General features: G+C 43.4%; 1 protein-coding gene across 2 annotated transcripts in view; it reads left to right on the forward strand.

The window, feature by feature from the left end:
- KDM5A (lysine demethylase 5A) overlaps positions 1 to 12,730 on the forward strand; it is a 461,230-nt gene extending 448,500 nt beyond the window's left edge. For both annotated transcript variants that reach the window (XM_030214276.1, XM_030214277.1), the window contains one exon: positions 10,501 to 12,730. In XM_030214276.1, coding sequence (XP_030070136.1) covers positions 10,501 to 10,710 — 210 coding nt within the window. In that variant the 3' untranslated portion in view covers positions 10,711 to 12,730. The remainder of the gene's footprint in view (positions 1 to 10,500) is intronic.
- The last annotated feature ends 3,951 nt before the right edge of the window (positions 12,731 to 16,681 follow it).

A 16,681-nucleotide genomic window follows, 5' to 3' on the forward strand; every position in this document is an offset into this window, starting at 1 on the left:
TATTGGATCCTAGGTGTGGTAGATGGGTGCTGTGAATGTAACATTCCTCCATGCTATATGGACTTGTCCCCATGTAGTTCGCTGCTGGGCTATTGTGGGCAATTGTTATATAAATCAATATATATTTCTCCCAGGGTTATTTTATTGGGGTACACAGGGAGCACAAACAGCCTTAGGCGAGCTGATTTATAAAGCTAGTGTAATAGCAAAGCAATGTCTTTTGCAATACTGGACACAGAACACAGTTCCCTCTTTCTGGCATTGGAGAAATGCTTTACATGTTCTTGTACTGTTGGAAGCCTGTAATGCTTGCCATATGGCAAATCAAAAGAAACATTTTTGGGCAGTGTGGGAACCATATATCCAGTCGTTATCGGGACAAGCACGTACCTTGATTTTGAATCAGATCACTCTTTAACTCCAATACAGGACCTAATATAATTTGCTAGTTGATTTGGGATGGGGGGGAGATGAAGGGGGGTTCAGTTGGTTAGGGTTAATTAGTTATTACAGGGTGGGGAACTATAAGAATCCAGGTTCCTCACTTTTTTTGAATGCCACTAATAGTGAATTTTGGGATGGTTTGGGGGAGGGGATTGACTTCTGGGGTTTGCTGGGGGGTCGCGGGAGGGGATGGAATGAGGGGATCAAGAGTTGATGTTGGTTAAATATGATGCTTCATATGTTCACTATTCTATACAAAAGACTGTATTTGAACTTGCCATTATTTTTTTTTTGTGTGTGCAATCTGATCTTTGTTATTGTGTTGCTGTTTGTCATCAATAAAACAAAGAATAGTTAAGCTCTGGAACTTGATTCCAGAGGATGTGGTAACAGCGGTTAGTATATCTGGTTTTAAAAATGGTTTGGACAAGTTCTGGAGGAAAAGTCCATAGTCTGTTACTGAGATGGACATGGGAGAAGCCACTGCTTGCCCCGGGATTGAAAGCAATGGGCATGGCTGGGTGCCGCTATTTTTGAGGCAACACTGCTGGAAGAGGAGAGCGTCTACCTCCCTCCTCCAAAAACAAAGGTATGGGGACAGGGGGCACCAGGGTTTTCTTGGGTGGATGCTAGGGGGGTTAGGGGGGCTGGAGGTCCACTGGACCTCCATCCTCTGTGTTGCTGGAGGGGACTTCCTGCTCCTGCGGAGGGGGGGGAGCTGCATAGTGAGGAATGGGGGGCCTGCTTGCATGCAAATGCATTCTGGGCAGGAATCACCATTTCTCCCCAACGGTCTGCAAACCCTAACACCAGCTTCAAGCTGGCACAGGGTTTGCTGCGGATTGGCACGCTGCTTGCTGATCATTGAGAAGGAATACGTTAAGCATGCATTTGCATACTACTTGTGCTGAGAGCACAGTATGTTTCTCGTGCTCGGGAGCTTTGATCATGGGGCGGTAGCAAATTCAAGCGCTAGTATGGTGCTAATATCCTCTATCACTTGCGTTTGCTTCTGATCATTGGCCCATTAATGAAGAAGTGAATCTACAGTACTGTGAGCAGTATACATTTAAAACTTGTTGACTGGGCTCTGATTGGCCTGGAGTTTGAAATTACTGAGGAGTTGTTGCTGGCTGTTGCTTCAGTTTCAGTCCGGGAGAAGAGAGAGAGAGATCTCGTTGCTGAAGCTCTGTGAACAGATATATGCCCTGATCTCCCCAGTTACTTTCTAGGAAGTATGCAAATTGATCCATATTTCATTTACCTGTTATTGTTTAATTGCACTATTTTGTTCCACTGTTCGATTTTTAAAAAGACAATAAACAATACTTAGTTTATTGCCTCTCTGTCTGGACTGATAAAGAATCCTGGTGGTTTGTGTGTTGGGTCTGTGAGTGCTTTCTGGGAACTGTGGGACCACTGGGAGTGTGGCCCCAGTTATTAATCACGGGGATAATTTCGCCCAGAGGCGTTTGGGACCCAGTCTGTGGGAGGAGAGTGGAAGTGTAGAGCACAAGTGGCAGGTGCAGACAGACATGAGCTGTGTTGGGGTTAGACCCTCTTAAGTGGCCGTGGGTAACCCCAGCGGCGTTTTGTGACAGGGAGCATCAAAGTTTTATGCGCTTTATGATCCTAAGCAGGAATTTTCAATTCAAGGCCTTGAAGGTTTGGTTTATGATTTATGATATGATTATTAATTTTTTAGAGGTTTTAAGGTAACTTTTTGCCCTTGTATCAAAAGGTAATTGAATCCACAGAGAAGGAACTAACCGAAAACATGCCTTTTCTCCAGTAGACTCCCATCATACCTTAGAAAGAGGAGGCATCATTAATCTATGTGCCATGGTTGATTTAAAGTCATCCCTGGAACATAAGGTACCAGCATACATGGTAGATAAGATGGAATCTGTATACAGTGCTTTATGAGCACCTTGAAGGAAGCCTTCCTGTCTGCTCCGGTGCTTCGCAGCCCAGATCCGCCTAAACCTTTCCTGGTGGAGGTGGATGCCTCGTCCCTGGGAGCCGGGGCAGTGTTTTCCCAGACCCTGTCCTCCGGCAAACGGCATCCATGCTTTTTCTTTTCCCGGAAAATTTTGCCAATGGAACGGAATTACACTATCGGGGATCACGAGCTGCCCTCAAATTGGCATTCCAGGAATGGCGGTACTTGTTAGAGCTAGCGGCGCACCCGGTTACAGTGATTACTAATCACAAAAACCTCTATTTACAGAACGCCACAAGATCGAATCCACGCCAGGCCCGATGTCCCTTTTCTTCGCCCGGTTCGATTTCCGCCTGACTTTCTGTCCGGTCGACAAGAACGTTCAAGCGGACGCGCTTTCTCAGATTTTTGAAGCGCCCGAAGACCAGGAGGAGCCTTACCCAATGCACAACCCTGTATGTGTTCCCCCCATCTTGGGAGCCTCCACCTCTTGCAAGATTACTGTTCCTCCATGACTTTGGAAGAAAGTTCTTCAGTGGGGACACTCGTCTGCCTTCGCTGAGCATTTTGGATTGCAGAAAATATTTCACCTCATCTCTCGCTCTTACAAGTGGCCTCATATGGCTCAAGACATTCTCCAATATGTCTTATCCTGTCCTGTCTGTGCACAGAGCAAGTCTTCACACAAGAAACCTTGGGGCCTTTTGCAACCTTTACCGGTACCCCAGCAACCCTGGCAGGACATTTCCATGGATTTCATTACCGATTTGCCTCCCTCCCAGGGGAACACGGTCATATGGGTGGTGATTGACCGGTTTTCCCGTATGGCCCATTTTGTACCACTGAGGTCGCTGCCCAAGGCTGCTACGCTTGTGTCCCATTTTATCCTGCACATTTTCTGTCTGCATGGCTTACCTCAGTGAATCATCAGTGATCGAGGCTCTCAGTTTACTTCGCGGTTTTGGAAGGCTTTATGCTCCACCTTTGGTGTCACTACCCATTTCTCCTCGGCCAACCACCCCCAGACCAACGGTTTGGCGGAAAGAGCAAACCAGGCACTCAAGACTTTCCTATGGGATTACACTTCCCACCGTCAGGATGACTGGACCTCTTTGCTGCCCTGGGCCGAGTTTGCTTATAACAATAGCCTGCATTCCGCCTCTCAGATCTTCCCATTCTACACCGTTTACGGATGCCATCCTCGACTACCTCCACCCATTGCTCCCACTCAAGTTCCTCCCCAGGTGCAGCATACCATCGCCACGTTCCACAATACTTGGAGTAAAGTGCAGGGTCACCTCCAGCGGGCCGCGGCCAGGTCCAAGCACTTTTTTGATCTAAGGAGACAGGCAGCGCCAACTTTCCAACCAGGGCAAAAGGTATGGCTTAGCACTAAACATCTGAAGCTTCGACTGCCTTCTCTCAAGTTTGCCCCCCCCCCCCCCCCCCCCCCCGATTTATTGGACCTTTTTCTGTTCAGTCCCTGGTGGGGGCTGTTACGTATCTGCTCCGTTTACCTAAGAACCTTCGAATCCACAACGCATTCCACATATGTCTGCTCAAACCCTTCCATGCCTCCAGATGGCATCCGCAGCCCACGAGAGAAGCAGTGCCCGAGATCGAACCAGATCCGGAGTACGAGGTGGAGGAGATTTTGGATTCTAAACGCCGGGGGGAGACAACTCCTGTACCTACTGTCCTGGAAAAACTGTGGGCCATAGGATAATTCCTGGGAACCAGGCAGCAATGTCCATGCACCAGACCTGGTCCACACATTTCACACTCGCTATCCGTCTAAACCCAGACCGGGACGGAGAGGGGGTCTTCCGGGGAGGGTACTGTCATGTTCTTCACCTGCCTCGTGCTGTTCTGCTCCTGCCCCGCTCTGTCTCGTGCTCCTCGGCGGCTACGCTCCTTGTCTCCACCCTCGTGGAGGGGAGCGTCGGCCGTGGCGGGGCCAACGGCCCGGCAGCCGCGCTCCCTGTATTCTCCTGGGGGTCCTGGTCGCGATCCGGTGGGCGTTCTGGGTTCCGTAGGGGGACGCCGGCCATTTTGGCAGCACCGGCGTCCTGGTGGCTCCTTCTCTTCCGGGTGCAGGACCCGGGAACGCGGGAGGTCTGGCTCCGCCTCTGGTGGCCCGGATTGGTCTCCCACAACCTGGCTCCGCCTCCCTACTTCAGCTAGCCAACCCAGATTCTTCTTCGCCAGCTGAGCCCTGTTGCTCCCAATGGTGGGGGCTATTTAGGAGCACCAACTCCTTCCCTCAGTGCTTCGGCTTTTTGAAGATTGGATTGCGCTCCTGAGTGACTTCGTTTACTGCCTGCTGCCTGACCTGACCTGACCTTTGCCTGAACACCGGATTACGCCTTGCCTGCTGCCTGACCTAAACTTTGCCTGAATACTGGAGTTCGCCTTGCCTGCTGTCTGACCTGACCTTTGCCTGAATACCGGATTACGCCTTGACTGCTGCCTGACCTGACCTTTGCCTGAATACCGGATTATGCCTTGCCTGCTGCCTGACCTAACCTTTGCCTGAATACCGGAGTACGCCTTGCCTGCTGCCTGACCTGACCTTTGCCTGAATACTGGATTACGCCTTGACTGCTGCCTGACTTGACCTTTGCCTGAATACCGGATTATGCCTTGCCTGCTGCCTGACTTGACCTTTGCCTGAATACCGGAGTACGCCTTGCCTGCTGCCTGACCTGACCTTTGCCTGAATACCGGATTACGCCTTGCCTGCTGCCTGACCTGACCTTTGCCTGAATACCAGATTACGCCTTGCCTGCTGCCTGACCTAACCTTTGCCTGAATACCGGATTATGCCTTTCCTGCCTTGCCTACTGCCTGACCTGACCTTTGCCTGAATACCGGATTACGCCTTGCCTGCTGCCTGACCCGATCCTTGCCTGTTCACCAGATTGCTCCTGCTTGTTTCCAGAAGTCCTTTCGGCCGCCTGTACCTGGGGGCCCAACCTCCGTGGAATGGCGGTCACCACAGGTGAAGCCGCGGGATTGCTCGGCTGCCTATCGGAGTGCAGGTTTGAGCCTTCATCTCTGTACTCCCGACAGGCACAAGAACTCACAACCATAACACTTACCAAGCAAGCGTATGGCTGCATTTTGAAGGGTTCATAACTGCTTAAGGTTAGATGCCGATAATTGCATGTATACTACATTGCCATAATTCAGTTTGAAAATAAGAAAGGCGTGTGTCAATGCATGTAATGCTGATTCATTAAGCAGTGGTCTAAGCATCAGCTGAAAGACAGTTTTGTTGTACTGTAAAATCTGAACCAAGTGGACAGACCTTAAATAATTACAAAATATCATTCGCATATACATAATTCAGGATTTTGGTATTAGTTTTCAACATGAGGAGGACTAAAAAAAAATATTAAAATCTGTGATAGTTGAACCCTGTGGAACCCCTGACCTAAGTACATATGATGTGGATTTATCAGATCCTATGATGACTTTAAAAGTCTGTTCATATAAGAACAATGAAAACCACTCCAATACTGTACCCCCAAGTCCCAATGACCTCCATATCCAATAACAATGATCAATCAAATCAAAGGTAGAATTTAAGTCCAATGATACAGCCAAAACAATTTTTCCTGCCTTGAGTGCATACAGTAAACCTAATTCATAAAAGCCACTAATGCTGTTTCCGTTCTATAACCAGCATGAAAACCCAATTGTCTAGGGTGCAAAACATTGCTTGTCTCAATGAATGAGGTTAATTCGACCACTATCTTTTCCATAAGCTTAGCCACAGCGCCATCTCCAAGGTGATGATGGTAGTGGCAGGACATCTGTAATGAGACAGGGTCAATCCCTGCCTGATCAATTGGTTGATTAGAACAAAGTCCCTCAAGACAGCTGATTGGCTAAAGACGAGGTAGTCGCCTTGTTGCTGGAGTTAGGTTGGATGGTGAATCTTGCCAAAAGCCAGGTGGAGCCATCACAAGAGTTGGAGTATTTGGGTGGTTGTTTTGATACACACCAAAACAGTTTCTTCTGGACAGGAGGATCCAGACATTGCATGCTCAGATGGGGATTCTCTGACAGCTGAGGCTGGCTTGGGACCTCCTTCAGGTCCTGGGATTGGTTGCAGCCATGATAAATGTAGTTCTCTGGGCCAGGATTCAATAGTCCCCTCTTCAGAAGGCCTTGCTGTGACGGTGGCCTCCACACTCGGATGATCTGGAGATGCGTCTTCCCTTGCGGGGAGGGCGAGGCATAGTCAGACCCAAGGGCTCAATAGGAAGAGCTTGGTGCAAGGAATGGATCTAGAGGCACCAGAGTGGTTAGTGGTAGCCACAGATGCCACTCTGATTGTCTAGGCAGCGAATTGTCAGGGGTTGGGTAGCTCAGGAGCTGTATGGCTTGAGGGCACTGGACCTCAGAGGAGGGTTCATGGTTTATCAGTCCTCTTGAAATGAGGGTTATCCTAGCATTCCAGCCACTAAGCAGCACTGAGCTGTGAGAGTTATGTCCAGCAATGTAATGGCGGTAGCCTATGTCAGTCAGCAGAGAAGTACTAGAAGCTGGTTGGTGTTGCTGATACTGTGAGCAAAAAAGAATCTCCATGGCCCATGGAGGCTGATGTGCTCAGCAGGAATCTGTTGGACCGAGGAGAGTGGGTCCAGTCGGATGATGTATTTCATCGCATAGTAGCTGTGTGGGGGATGCCGATAATGGATCTCATGGTGGTGATTGGAAATGCAGGTTCTTTAGTCACAGTTCTTTTGTCAGCAGGCTCGGATGTGCTGGTTCAAAGTAGGCCACCAGAGGATCTCCTGTATGTGTTCCTGCCATGGCCATTGATAGGTGCCTCATTCAGAGAGTAGAGTACCATCTGGATCAGGTGGTTCTAGTCATTCCAGATTGGTCAAGAAGACCATGGTTCAGGCATTTCATCAAACTGAAGGTGAGGGATCCTCCTGTTAGTCCTGTGTCGCTAGGCCTGTTGCATCAGAAAACCATTCTGATGCAAGAGGAGTTTGGTTCTGTCTTATGGCATGGCTATTGAGAGGGTGGGACTGTTGAAGCAGAGTTGCTCTGCTAGGGTAGTCAAAATGCTACTGAGTTCCAGGAAAACTTTTATATCTTTGGCTTATGCCAGGGTTTGGAGAATCTGAAGCTTGATGTGAGGAGCACAAGTTTGAAATACTTAAGGCATCAATTGGTATGGTCCTGGAATTTCTGCAGGATGGTCTGGACAAGGGCTTGGGCTTCTTACATCTACATTTTGCAGTCATCTCATGCTTTAGGGGGCAGGAACAGGACCATCTCTTGGCATTTTATCTGGATGCCTCTTGTTCCTTGTGAGACATTAAACTTATCAGACCTCTTATTTGCAGTTCACTTTGACATATGCTACTGAATGCCATTGATTTCCTAGATGTGCATATCTACAAGGAAAATGATAGGTTGGTGACCACTTTATATCGTAAACCTACATCTAGAAATACATTTTTACATTTTAATAGTTTCCACCCTTATACCCTCCGAAAAAATATGCCTATTAGTCAGTTTTTACGAATTTGTTGAATTTGTTCAAGTGAATCAGAATTTTTACATCATGCTTTTGAACTCATTCATAGATACTTATATAGAGGTTATCCCTGTTCAGTGGTGAAGAAAACTTTTTTGTGAGCTAAATTTGTTCAAAGGGAGGCATTGCTCTCCTATAAATCAAGAAAAGCTAGTGGCTATGTTCCCATATATGGCCTATATTCTGTCAGTGGTAGCCCTAATTTTTAAATATTGGCGTGTTTTGTCCCTTCATGAATGTTTCCAAGAGAAACCAATGATTGCTTAAAATAAAAGAGGTAAGACTATAGGTGATTCTATCTTACAGATGATTGGATTAAGCCATTGAGAATGAGGACATCAATATTCAGGGTCATACTAAATGTGGATATTGTCAATGGTGTGCCTCCACAATAGAAGTGGTGGAATGGACACCACTGGATAGGAGGTGGAGTTGGTCTCGCAACACCACCATTTGTGATTCTGATAATATCATATATGTATTACAATGACCATGTGATTTACTGTATGTGGGGCGTTCGTGTCGTCCCATAAAATTGAGATTGATGGAACATAAATCGAGAATTAAAAAGGAGGTACTAAATCCTCCGCTGGTGGAGCACTGATTGGAGAAAAACATCAGCTGACAAATACTGAGTATGTTGGATAAGATCACAGTAGGGTGGGAGGGTAGTTACATAAGTGTGTTACTAAACTATAAGGAACAGTGGTGGATTTTTAAATTGGGGACTTTCCCGCTGGACTAAATCTAGATTTATTCTGGAGTTTGCTGCTGTAGGTTACTGATTGGTTCTTTTGAGATCAGATGATCTTTTAAATGTGAGCATTCTTGTGTCAACACCATTTTGGAAGAAACTGTGGTTGAATTATGCAGATATGTGGCCTTATGTGAGTACGTTTGTTACATTTATAATTTTGATTATGTTTAGGTTGTTTATATTTAAATGTATTAAGATGTGATTGCATATTTATAGGACCACCTCTGAAGCAATATTGAAACAGGGTCCTGTTTGTCTGTCTGATGGATGTTTTCAAAATATTTTTCAATACAATCAAGAATTTGGATGAGTGTTGGGCTTTTTGAATTTGTATGTTTTTTAAAAATGCGGTACATGTAAGTGCTGCTGAAAGCATACATATGTTGTAAAATCAGTACATATGCATTTATATGCTAGCATTTACACGCATAAAGCCTTTCAGTGATGCCATTCTTTCTATATGTAGTTTCTTCCTAAATAGTTGTGTCTTTTGCATGTGCCAGCAGAGACATGTATATTTGTCAGCATCTTATACCTATTTAATAACAAACTCCACACTCAGCAGAACCTTTTTTAAATACTGGGGAAATGTGAACATCCCAACCTTGGATATTAATTTCCTGTGTTGAGCCCCTATGCAAGATGGGGTTCCTTGTATGTTCATCTACCCTGAATTGCAGAGGATCAGTGAGGAAAATGACAACAATGGCTTAGATAAGGAGTGGTATTCTACAAGTGTTCAAACTTCTATGGCTGCTAGGATATATCCTTACAGTGTAAACTGCAATAACTGGTTAGACTGGATAGGCTAATTGGTCTTTTTGGGTTATCTATTCTGTTGTTTTGTTTTTCAATATTTGCTATCATTGTTTTTCTTCTACGTGCGTTGTAACAATGGAAAAAAAAAAGGGTCATGCTACAGCAGCCTTGAAAAAAATTCAGTTATTGATTTGTTTCTTACAGTTCTGGCAGCCACTAGAGGAATTCCGTACTTCCCTTGCTTTCTCATATCCAGACACTCAAGATATTCAAATGTGCTATTTTCCTTCCTTGTGAAGCACTCTGGGGAGAAAATTATAAGAGGCTTTTGAAGTTCCATGCTAAACACTATTACTGTTAAAACCTTTTTGTTTTTAGTTTAAAGAGAGTACATGTGGATTTTCTCAGAAAATTCCCCACAAGAGTCAGGATGAGTATTTAGAAAAGTTAAGTGCTAGCCAGCAGGGGCCAGGCAAACAATTTTTTTCTTTATCAGCATTTTTGTGTTTGTTTTTTATTATTTCATTTTTTAGGGGGGTATTTTTTGGGGGTTCTCCTCAAATGCCACAGTTTTGCTCCTCCCATCGCCGCCTTACCAGATACATCAGGACCTTGTTTCCTTTGGCCCATTCAGGGTTGTACCAGTCTGTAGGAGCAGGACTTCACCCAGTGACCTGTTTGGGGCCACAGCTCCTAGACAAGGAGTCAGAAATTAGTTGCCTATCTGACCAAATGCCTCACATTTTTCTACTTTGTTACTCACTGTGTAACAGCAGCACCAATGAAATATGAAATCCCAAATATTTTAGGAGACTAAAAAGAAAGGATTCAGGCTCTTTCAGATATTCAGTGACATAGATAACCATACCTCTTGTTCAAAATAAATGTCATAGTGCCCAGTTACTTATATATTTGTATTTTCTGGTAATCCAACTATAATGCTTGTTCTTAAAACAATGATCTTTGTTCTCACTATTCTTTTTGTCTCTCTTGCAGAGATATTCAATAAAGTTTCTGCTTTTTTGTTTGTTGCAGGTGGACTGGGTGCAGTGTGATGGCGGGTGTGATGAGTGGTTTCATCAAATTTGTGTTGGTGTGTCTGCAGAAATGGCAGAAAATGAGGACTACATATGTATAAACTGTACCAGAAAACAAGTACATACTGCAAACATCCCTGGCCAAGCCTCTCTTCCGTTTCCATCAAACTTTCAGCTACCATTGGAGGACTTTAAGGAAATCAGCTAGCAGTAGCTCAGTTTTTTGGTTGGACCTTTTAAAATAAACATCTGAGAACTTTTCAAAGAGAGAAGGCATTCTTGAGCCAGTGCACCCATTCTAGCAGTTTCACTCCCACACACGAGTACCTCTGTGGAGAAAAATCCCTTAATGACCAGCTTCTTCAGTATCCCTGGATTACATCAGAGCTGCAGTTTCTAAACTCATTTGTGCAGAAGTGTCCTGTTAACATATGAAGCCAGTATTTTAAATGGAGTATTTTTTTAAGCATGTGACATGAGGTGCAGTATACAGACATGAGACTGAGCATGAATGTGGCTCTTGGAATAGGCACTTAGGTTTGTAGCAGTACAAGTGGCCCAGAGAGGAATGTGCTAGCAGAAAAATTAAAAATTTGGACTCTGCGTGCGCTATAGGCTGCAGCTTGGAAATTCAGAAGTGGTCAAATTTCGGCACAATTAAGTCACTCTGGTAACTGCACCCAGTGACTGGCAGCTAACACTATTCAGAATATGTGTAAAATTTAAGTTTTAGCTTTACAGTGATGGAAAAGGAGCTTGAAAAGCCTCTGGATTGATATTGGTTAATGGCAACAACCAGAGCAGCAGCAATAGTTTCCTGAAAGGGCAAGATAAGTTCATAAAATGTCTACAGATTTAACAATAGTGTTAGCCTCTCTGATGCTGTCACCACAATAAATGGTGGCTGCCTTCGGTGTGGCTATTTAGTCACTTCCTAGATCTGTGTTCCTCTTGATAAATTTACAGTTTTGTTGTGGAATGAAAACAGTTGATAAAAGGGATAGGAATTCATATGTATACTCTTGTAGTTGGGAGAGGACTGTGATAGAGGGCTATAGCAGGTCACCTGTGACCTTAGTGTGTTCAAGCATGGGCATTGGAGCAGGGCTAAAATGGATGATGTGTTTCAGCTGTTCATGTTGAACTTTGCATAGGAGATGGACAGGAAGTGTGTTCTGACCTCATAGAACAGGGCTGGATTGTTCTCTTTCCATCCCCTCCTGCGTGTGTTTTTCAGCATGAACATCTGGAATATGACATCCCATTTCTGCATTCCTTCAGTATCTTTGTATGTATGCACATGTTCCCTCATAGTGAGCTTGTCGTGCACCTACATGTGAGTAGGTGTGAGGAAAATAATCTTGTATGGCTTTGTTTCATGGGATTTCTGTTGGAAGTGTATAAATTCAGGTCTTATTTGAACTAGAAAATATTAGAAAGGAGTCATCAGTCCTGTAGGTTTATAGTGCCCTTGTGGAAAGGGAACAGTTTACAGTTACATCTCATGAATTTATGCTGAAGGAGTGCACATGAATTGGAAGAATGGAATATGGTTGTATCTCTTGCTACAAGCTTTAGTTTTCAGGAGTGCCTCCAATGTGCTCATCTCTGGGAAACACAATGCCAGCAATTCCAGGCTATGGTTGAAGTTACTGTTCTAAACACTGTTCCTGTGTTTGCTTGGGAGAACAGAGAGTCCGTTGATTATTCTTGGGTAATGGCAACACTTGACAAAATGTGTTTTAGTAAATCATTTTTTTAAAACTGACTTGTTTTTACTTTTTCTAAATGTCTGACTACTGACCATTTAAACTAAAGTATTTTCTTTGTTTTTATACTTGCCATTGTTCCCAAACATGCAGAGATTAAGGTGTACAAGTGGATGCCTCCTTGGCACTTGGTTTGACTCCATTCCTTCCTTGTAGTACAAGGACTTAAGTTGTATTTCCTCTACCAACGGGACCGAACCTGTTAGGTGTTTGTGTTTCATCACTTGCCCACATCTAGTGTGCTGCTTCCTGCGCTGGGTTTGTGTCCCCCTCCATTGTGGATTTGATTTGTTTTTGCAGTATGCGCTGACTATATGTATATGAATGTCCGAAGCTGGCTGATAATTGTCTTCATTTTCCTTTTGTGTCACCATTGCTCTGTAAACCTACATTCTGTATGTAGAGCATAGTTTTACTAGGAGATGAGTTGGGTTTAAAAGAAAATTATAGCAAAACTGATTTGTGTGTCTTAATTATGTCATGTTTTTGAGTAGCATACTTAATTTATAGAATCATTTTATGAATATTTTTTTTGTATTTTATTGTCTATTCTTTTAAATAGAATTCAATTTGATTTAATAGTTCAATACTATACAGACCTACCCTGAGCTAATAGTAACCAGTGATTGGGTAATGCTGTTAGTTGATAAGCAATATCATACGAGTCAAACTATGGAAACATTCTCCCTCTGACCATCCATGCATATATTTCACTACACAGTTCAAATGTACCTTTTATTCATCACTGTCCCTCAGTCTGTACATCCAGGAATGAAAAACCTTTTGGTGATTTGAGCTTTCAGTTTGTCATCTTTGAAAATGAGCTACCTAAAAAAAAAAATTCAATTTTTTTTGTTTTATTCAATCATTCTAAACCTATTAGATATTTTCTTTCTTCTAGAACTGTGACAGTTTGATTTTTTTTTTTTAATTGTGTGGTCTTATACTGGATTTACTACGAGTATTGTCCTTGATAACAGAGATTGTTGCACTAGTCTTGAACTTACAGATGTAATTTCTTTTTTAACGTAAGAAAACAGCCCTTGGGCGTGTATAAAGCACTCTGCATGCACAACAGCAGTGTGTCGCCTTTCTTAGTGCACCTTGCTCTCCTTCAAGCATTTTATGAGTAAAATTATGGCAGGTTCAATGTGGAGATGAGATCTGTAGTAAACTGCAGGTTATTTCACAGCATGTTTCTTCCTTTATTCTTCCCTAGCAATCAAGAATTCTGTGAGCTACGGATTTATGGTAGTCTTATCTTTGAGGACATCTCAAAACTGCTCCTACTGATACAGAGTCTGTGGGTATATTTCCCTGTGGAATTTACACTAGATCTCTTAAAGTACAAGAAGTAGGGAGATTCCATGCTATCAACCTCAGAAATAAGTAAGGGTGTGTTCTATGTCTACCTTAATAGCAGTTTATGGCCTTTTCTTCCAGAAATTGTCCATGCCGTTTTTGAAAACCAGATATGCTAAATGCTTTAACCACGTCCTCTGGCAATGAGTTCCAGAGCTTAACTATTTGTTGAGTGAACAAAATTTTTCTCCTATTTGTTTTAAAAGTATTGCCATGTAACTTCATGGTGTATCCTCTAGTGTATGTGCAAATTCCCCTTACCACAGATGTGTTCAAAATGGTCTGTTGATGCCTTCTGTCAAGCTTACCCCCTTGTTTCTTGGGACTTCAGCATTGTTTGATTCTGCTGATGAAAGCTCCCTTTTAGCTAAGGGACACCTGTAACCTAAATCACTTGGAATGTCTTATTTTGGTTGTGGTAACTTCAGTTTGCAGGTTTAGGGTGGAAGTTATTACTATGGGTTACCAGTAAGATGGGTTATTTTACCTCAAGTTGTGCTATTTTAGCATAGGGTCCCATTTTATGCAATGCGGCCCTGTGCTAAAACTGCACAAATTGTGGTAAAATGACCTTTTTATGGTAGTCCATGTTGATAACTTCCTCCCTTTAGTAAGCTACAGGCTCTAGTGATTAAACTATCCTACACTAAAATGTTATCCTTTCTAACCCAATGGAATGTTAGAAGTAAAGTATACATAAGTGGTTGAGAATGCGTGTTTCTTTGAGAGGAGTGGTGGGCTGCAAGGTTTAGTTCTTGGGCCAGTTCTTTTTAAAATTGTTGTAAGCAATATTGCTGAAGGGCTGTCTGGTAAGGTTTGCCTCTACAGATATCAAAATCTGCAATAGAGTAAACACCCCTGATGGTGTGGATAAGATGAGGAAGGACCTAATGAAGCTTGAAGAATGGTCCGGAGTTTGGCAGCTAAGACACTCAAAATTACATGGAAATACTTTTTTTTTTTTTTAATTTCTTTATTCATATTCAGATATACATTTACATAATATAAATGCAGGAAAATATTAGTAAATTAAACATATCAAGCAAATAGTTTTAAGTTGAAAAAATACTTCAAATTTTGTCCACTATTTAAATTCAAGATACAAGAAAAAAAAATACAAAGAGAAAATCAGAAAGCATCTGTTACATAGAATGAGGAAATAGAGCACACTACCGATCAGCGGTTTCAGCTATCTGTGGGAGCAACTAAGCATTCCGACCACGTCTCTTTCTTTAACAGTAATAAATTGCAACAGTTTCGCAGGATCAAAAAATATATAGTGTACAGAATTTAAGGAAATTAAACATCTACATGAGAATTTCAAGGAAAAGGTGGCTCCTAAAGCCAAAGTTCACGATCTTAAGGCTATAAATTCCTTTCTTCTTCTCTGAGTAGACCTACTCAAATCAGGAAACACCTGTATCTTAGAACAGCAAAATTGTTGTGCAATATGTCTAAAATATAGCCTCAGTATTTTATTTCTATCGGTCTCAAAGGCGAAAGTAACCAACAAAGTTGTACGCTCAGTAATAATCTCCAGCGAAGATTCCAGGATAGCAGTCAAATTTTTATCTAAGTTTGGAGAAACATTGGAGTTTTTAACACCAGTAACATAGTATGCTTTCACAACAGGGGGAACTAAATCTGGCAAAAGCCCTAAGACTTCCAGGAAATTTCTTCGCAACATCTCTGTTGGAGGAATCATCAGAGACTTCGGAAAATTTAAAAATCTTAGGTTATTTCGCCTTAGTAAGTTCTCAAGATATTCAATTTTGTTGTTCATCTGATCCTTATCAACCAAAACAGTTGCAATAGTACTTTGAAATTTTTTAATTTCAAAATCATGCGACTCGCTTGTCTTCTCTAGTTTTTCCACCTTCTTCGCCAAAGAAGAATGCTGTTGTTTAACTTCGGCTATTTCCACTTTAAAGGCATTAGAAGATTGAACAGGGTCGAGTTTAACACCTGAATCGCATCCCATAACATCTCCATTGTAACAACGGCCGGTCTTTTCTGTCCACCCAGACTCTCCGCCGGAGTCACCAGAATGGGGGATGGTGAGGAAACCGCCTCACTTAAACTCCCTCGCGCTGACACATTTTCTGGGGTAGAAAACCCAGCAGGGCCTCCTATGACTTCCAGGCCTTCCGTCTGGAGTTCTCGTGCTGGGCTCGCTCTTTCGCCGGGTCTGGGCGCCGCCGTTTGTAGAGGCGGACTCAAGGAACGCCGTCTCTAAGCTAAAGTCTCCCTGCTGGAGACCCAACCAGGATCGGATCTTGTGTTCTTTGCGGCTGTGCGCAAAACGTCTCCAACGTTGTCTGACGAAGGGCGGGAGCACCTCCGGGGCTAGAGGAGGCCTTCGCCCCGGTATTCCCCTTTCGTTTCACCATTTCTGGGACTCGAAAAGGCCGCTCCGCGTTATTCAACGGAGGGACGAGAGCGCTCACGCTGCACCTTCCCTCACGGACGCCATCTTGAATCGTCATATGGAAATACTTTTAAAGCAAATAGGAAGAAATATTTTTTTCAAGCAAAGAATAGTTAAGCTCTGGAACTCACTGCTAGAGGATGTGATAACAGCAGTTAAGCATATCTGGGTTTAAAAAAGATTTGGACAGGTTCCTAGAGGAAAAGTCCATAGTCTGCTATTGAGATAGATGTGGGAGAAGCCATTGCTTGCACTGGATTTGGTAGCATGGAATGCTGCTGTTAATTGGGTTTCTGCCTGGTACTGGCCCTGGATTGGCCACTGCTGGAAGCAGGATACTGGGCTAGATAGACCGTTGGTCTGACCCAGTATGGCAATTCTTATGTTCTTAATGCTTAAAAAATGCAGGGTCATGCATTGTGCTGCAAAAACCTGAGGAAATGTTACAGTTTAGGGGGTGAAGAACTTTTGTGCACCAAAGAGGAGCAGGACTCGTATGTGATTATCTTAAGGTGGCCAAACAGGTAGAAAAAACTATGAGGAAAGCTATAAGGATGCTTAGGTGTCTAGTGAGAGGAATAGCCAGCAGGAAAAAGGAGGCGATAGTTCTGTATAAGTCT

Source organism: Microcaecilia unicolor, chromosome 9, assembly GCF_901765095.1.
Source record: "Microcaecilia unicolor chromosome 9, aMicUni1.1, whole genome shotgun sequence".
Classification (NCBI taxonomy): domain Eukaryota; kingdom Metazoa; phylum Chordata; class Amphibia; order Gymnophiona; family Siphonopidae; genus Microcaecilia; species Microcaecilia unicolor.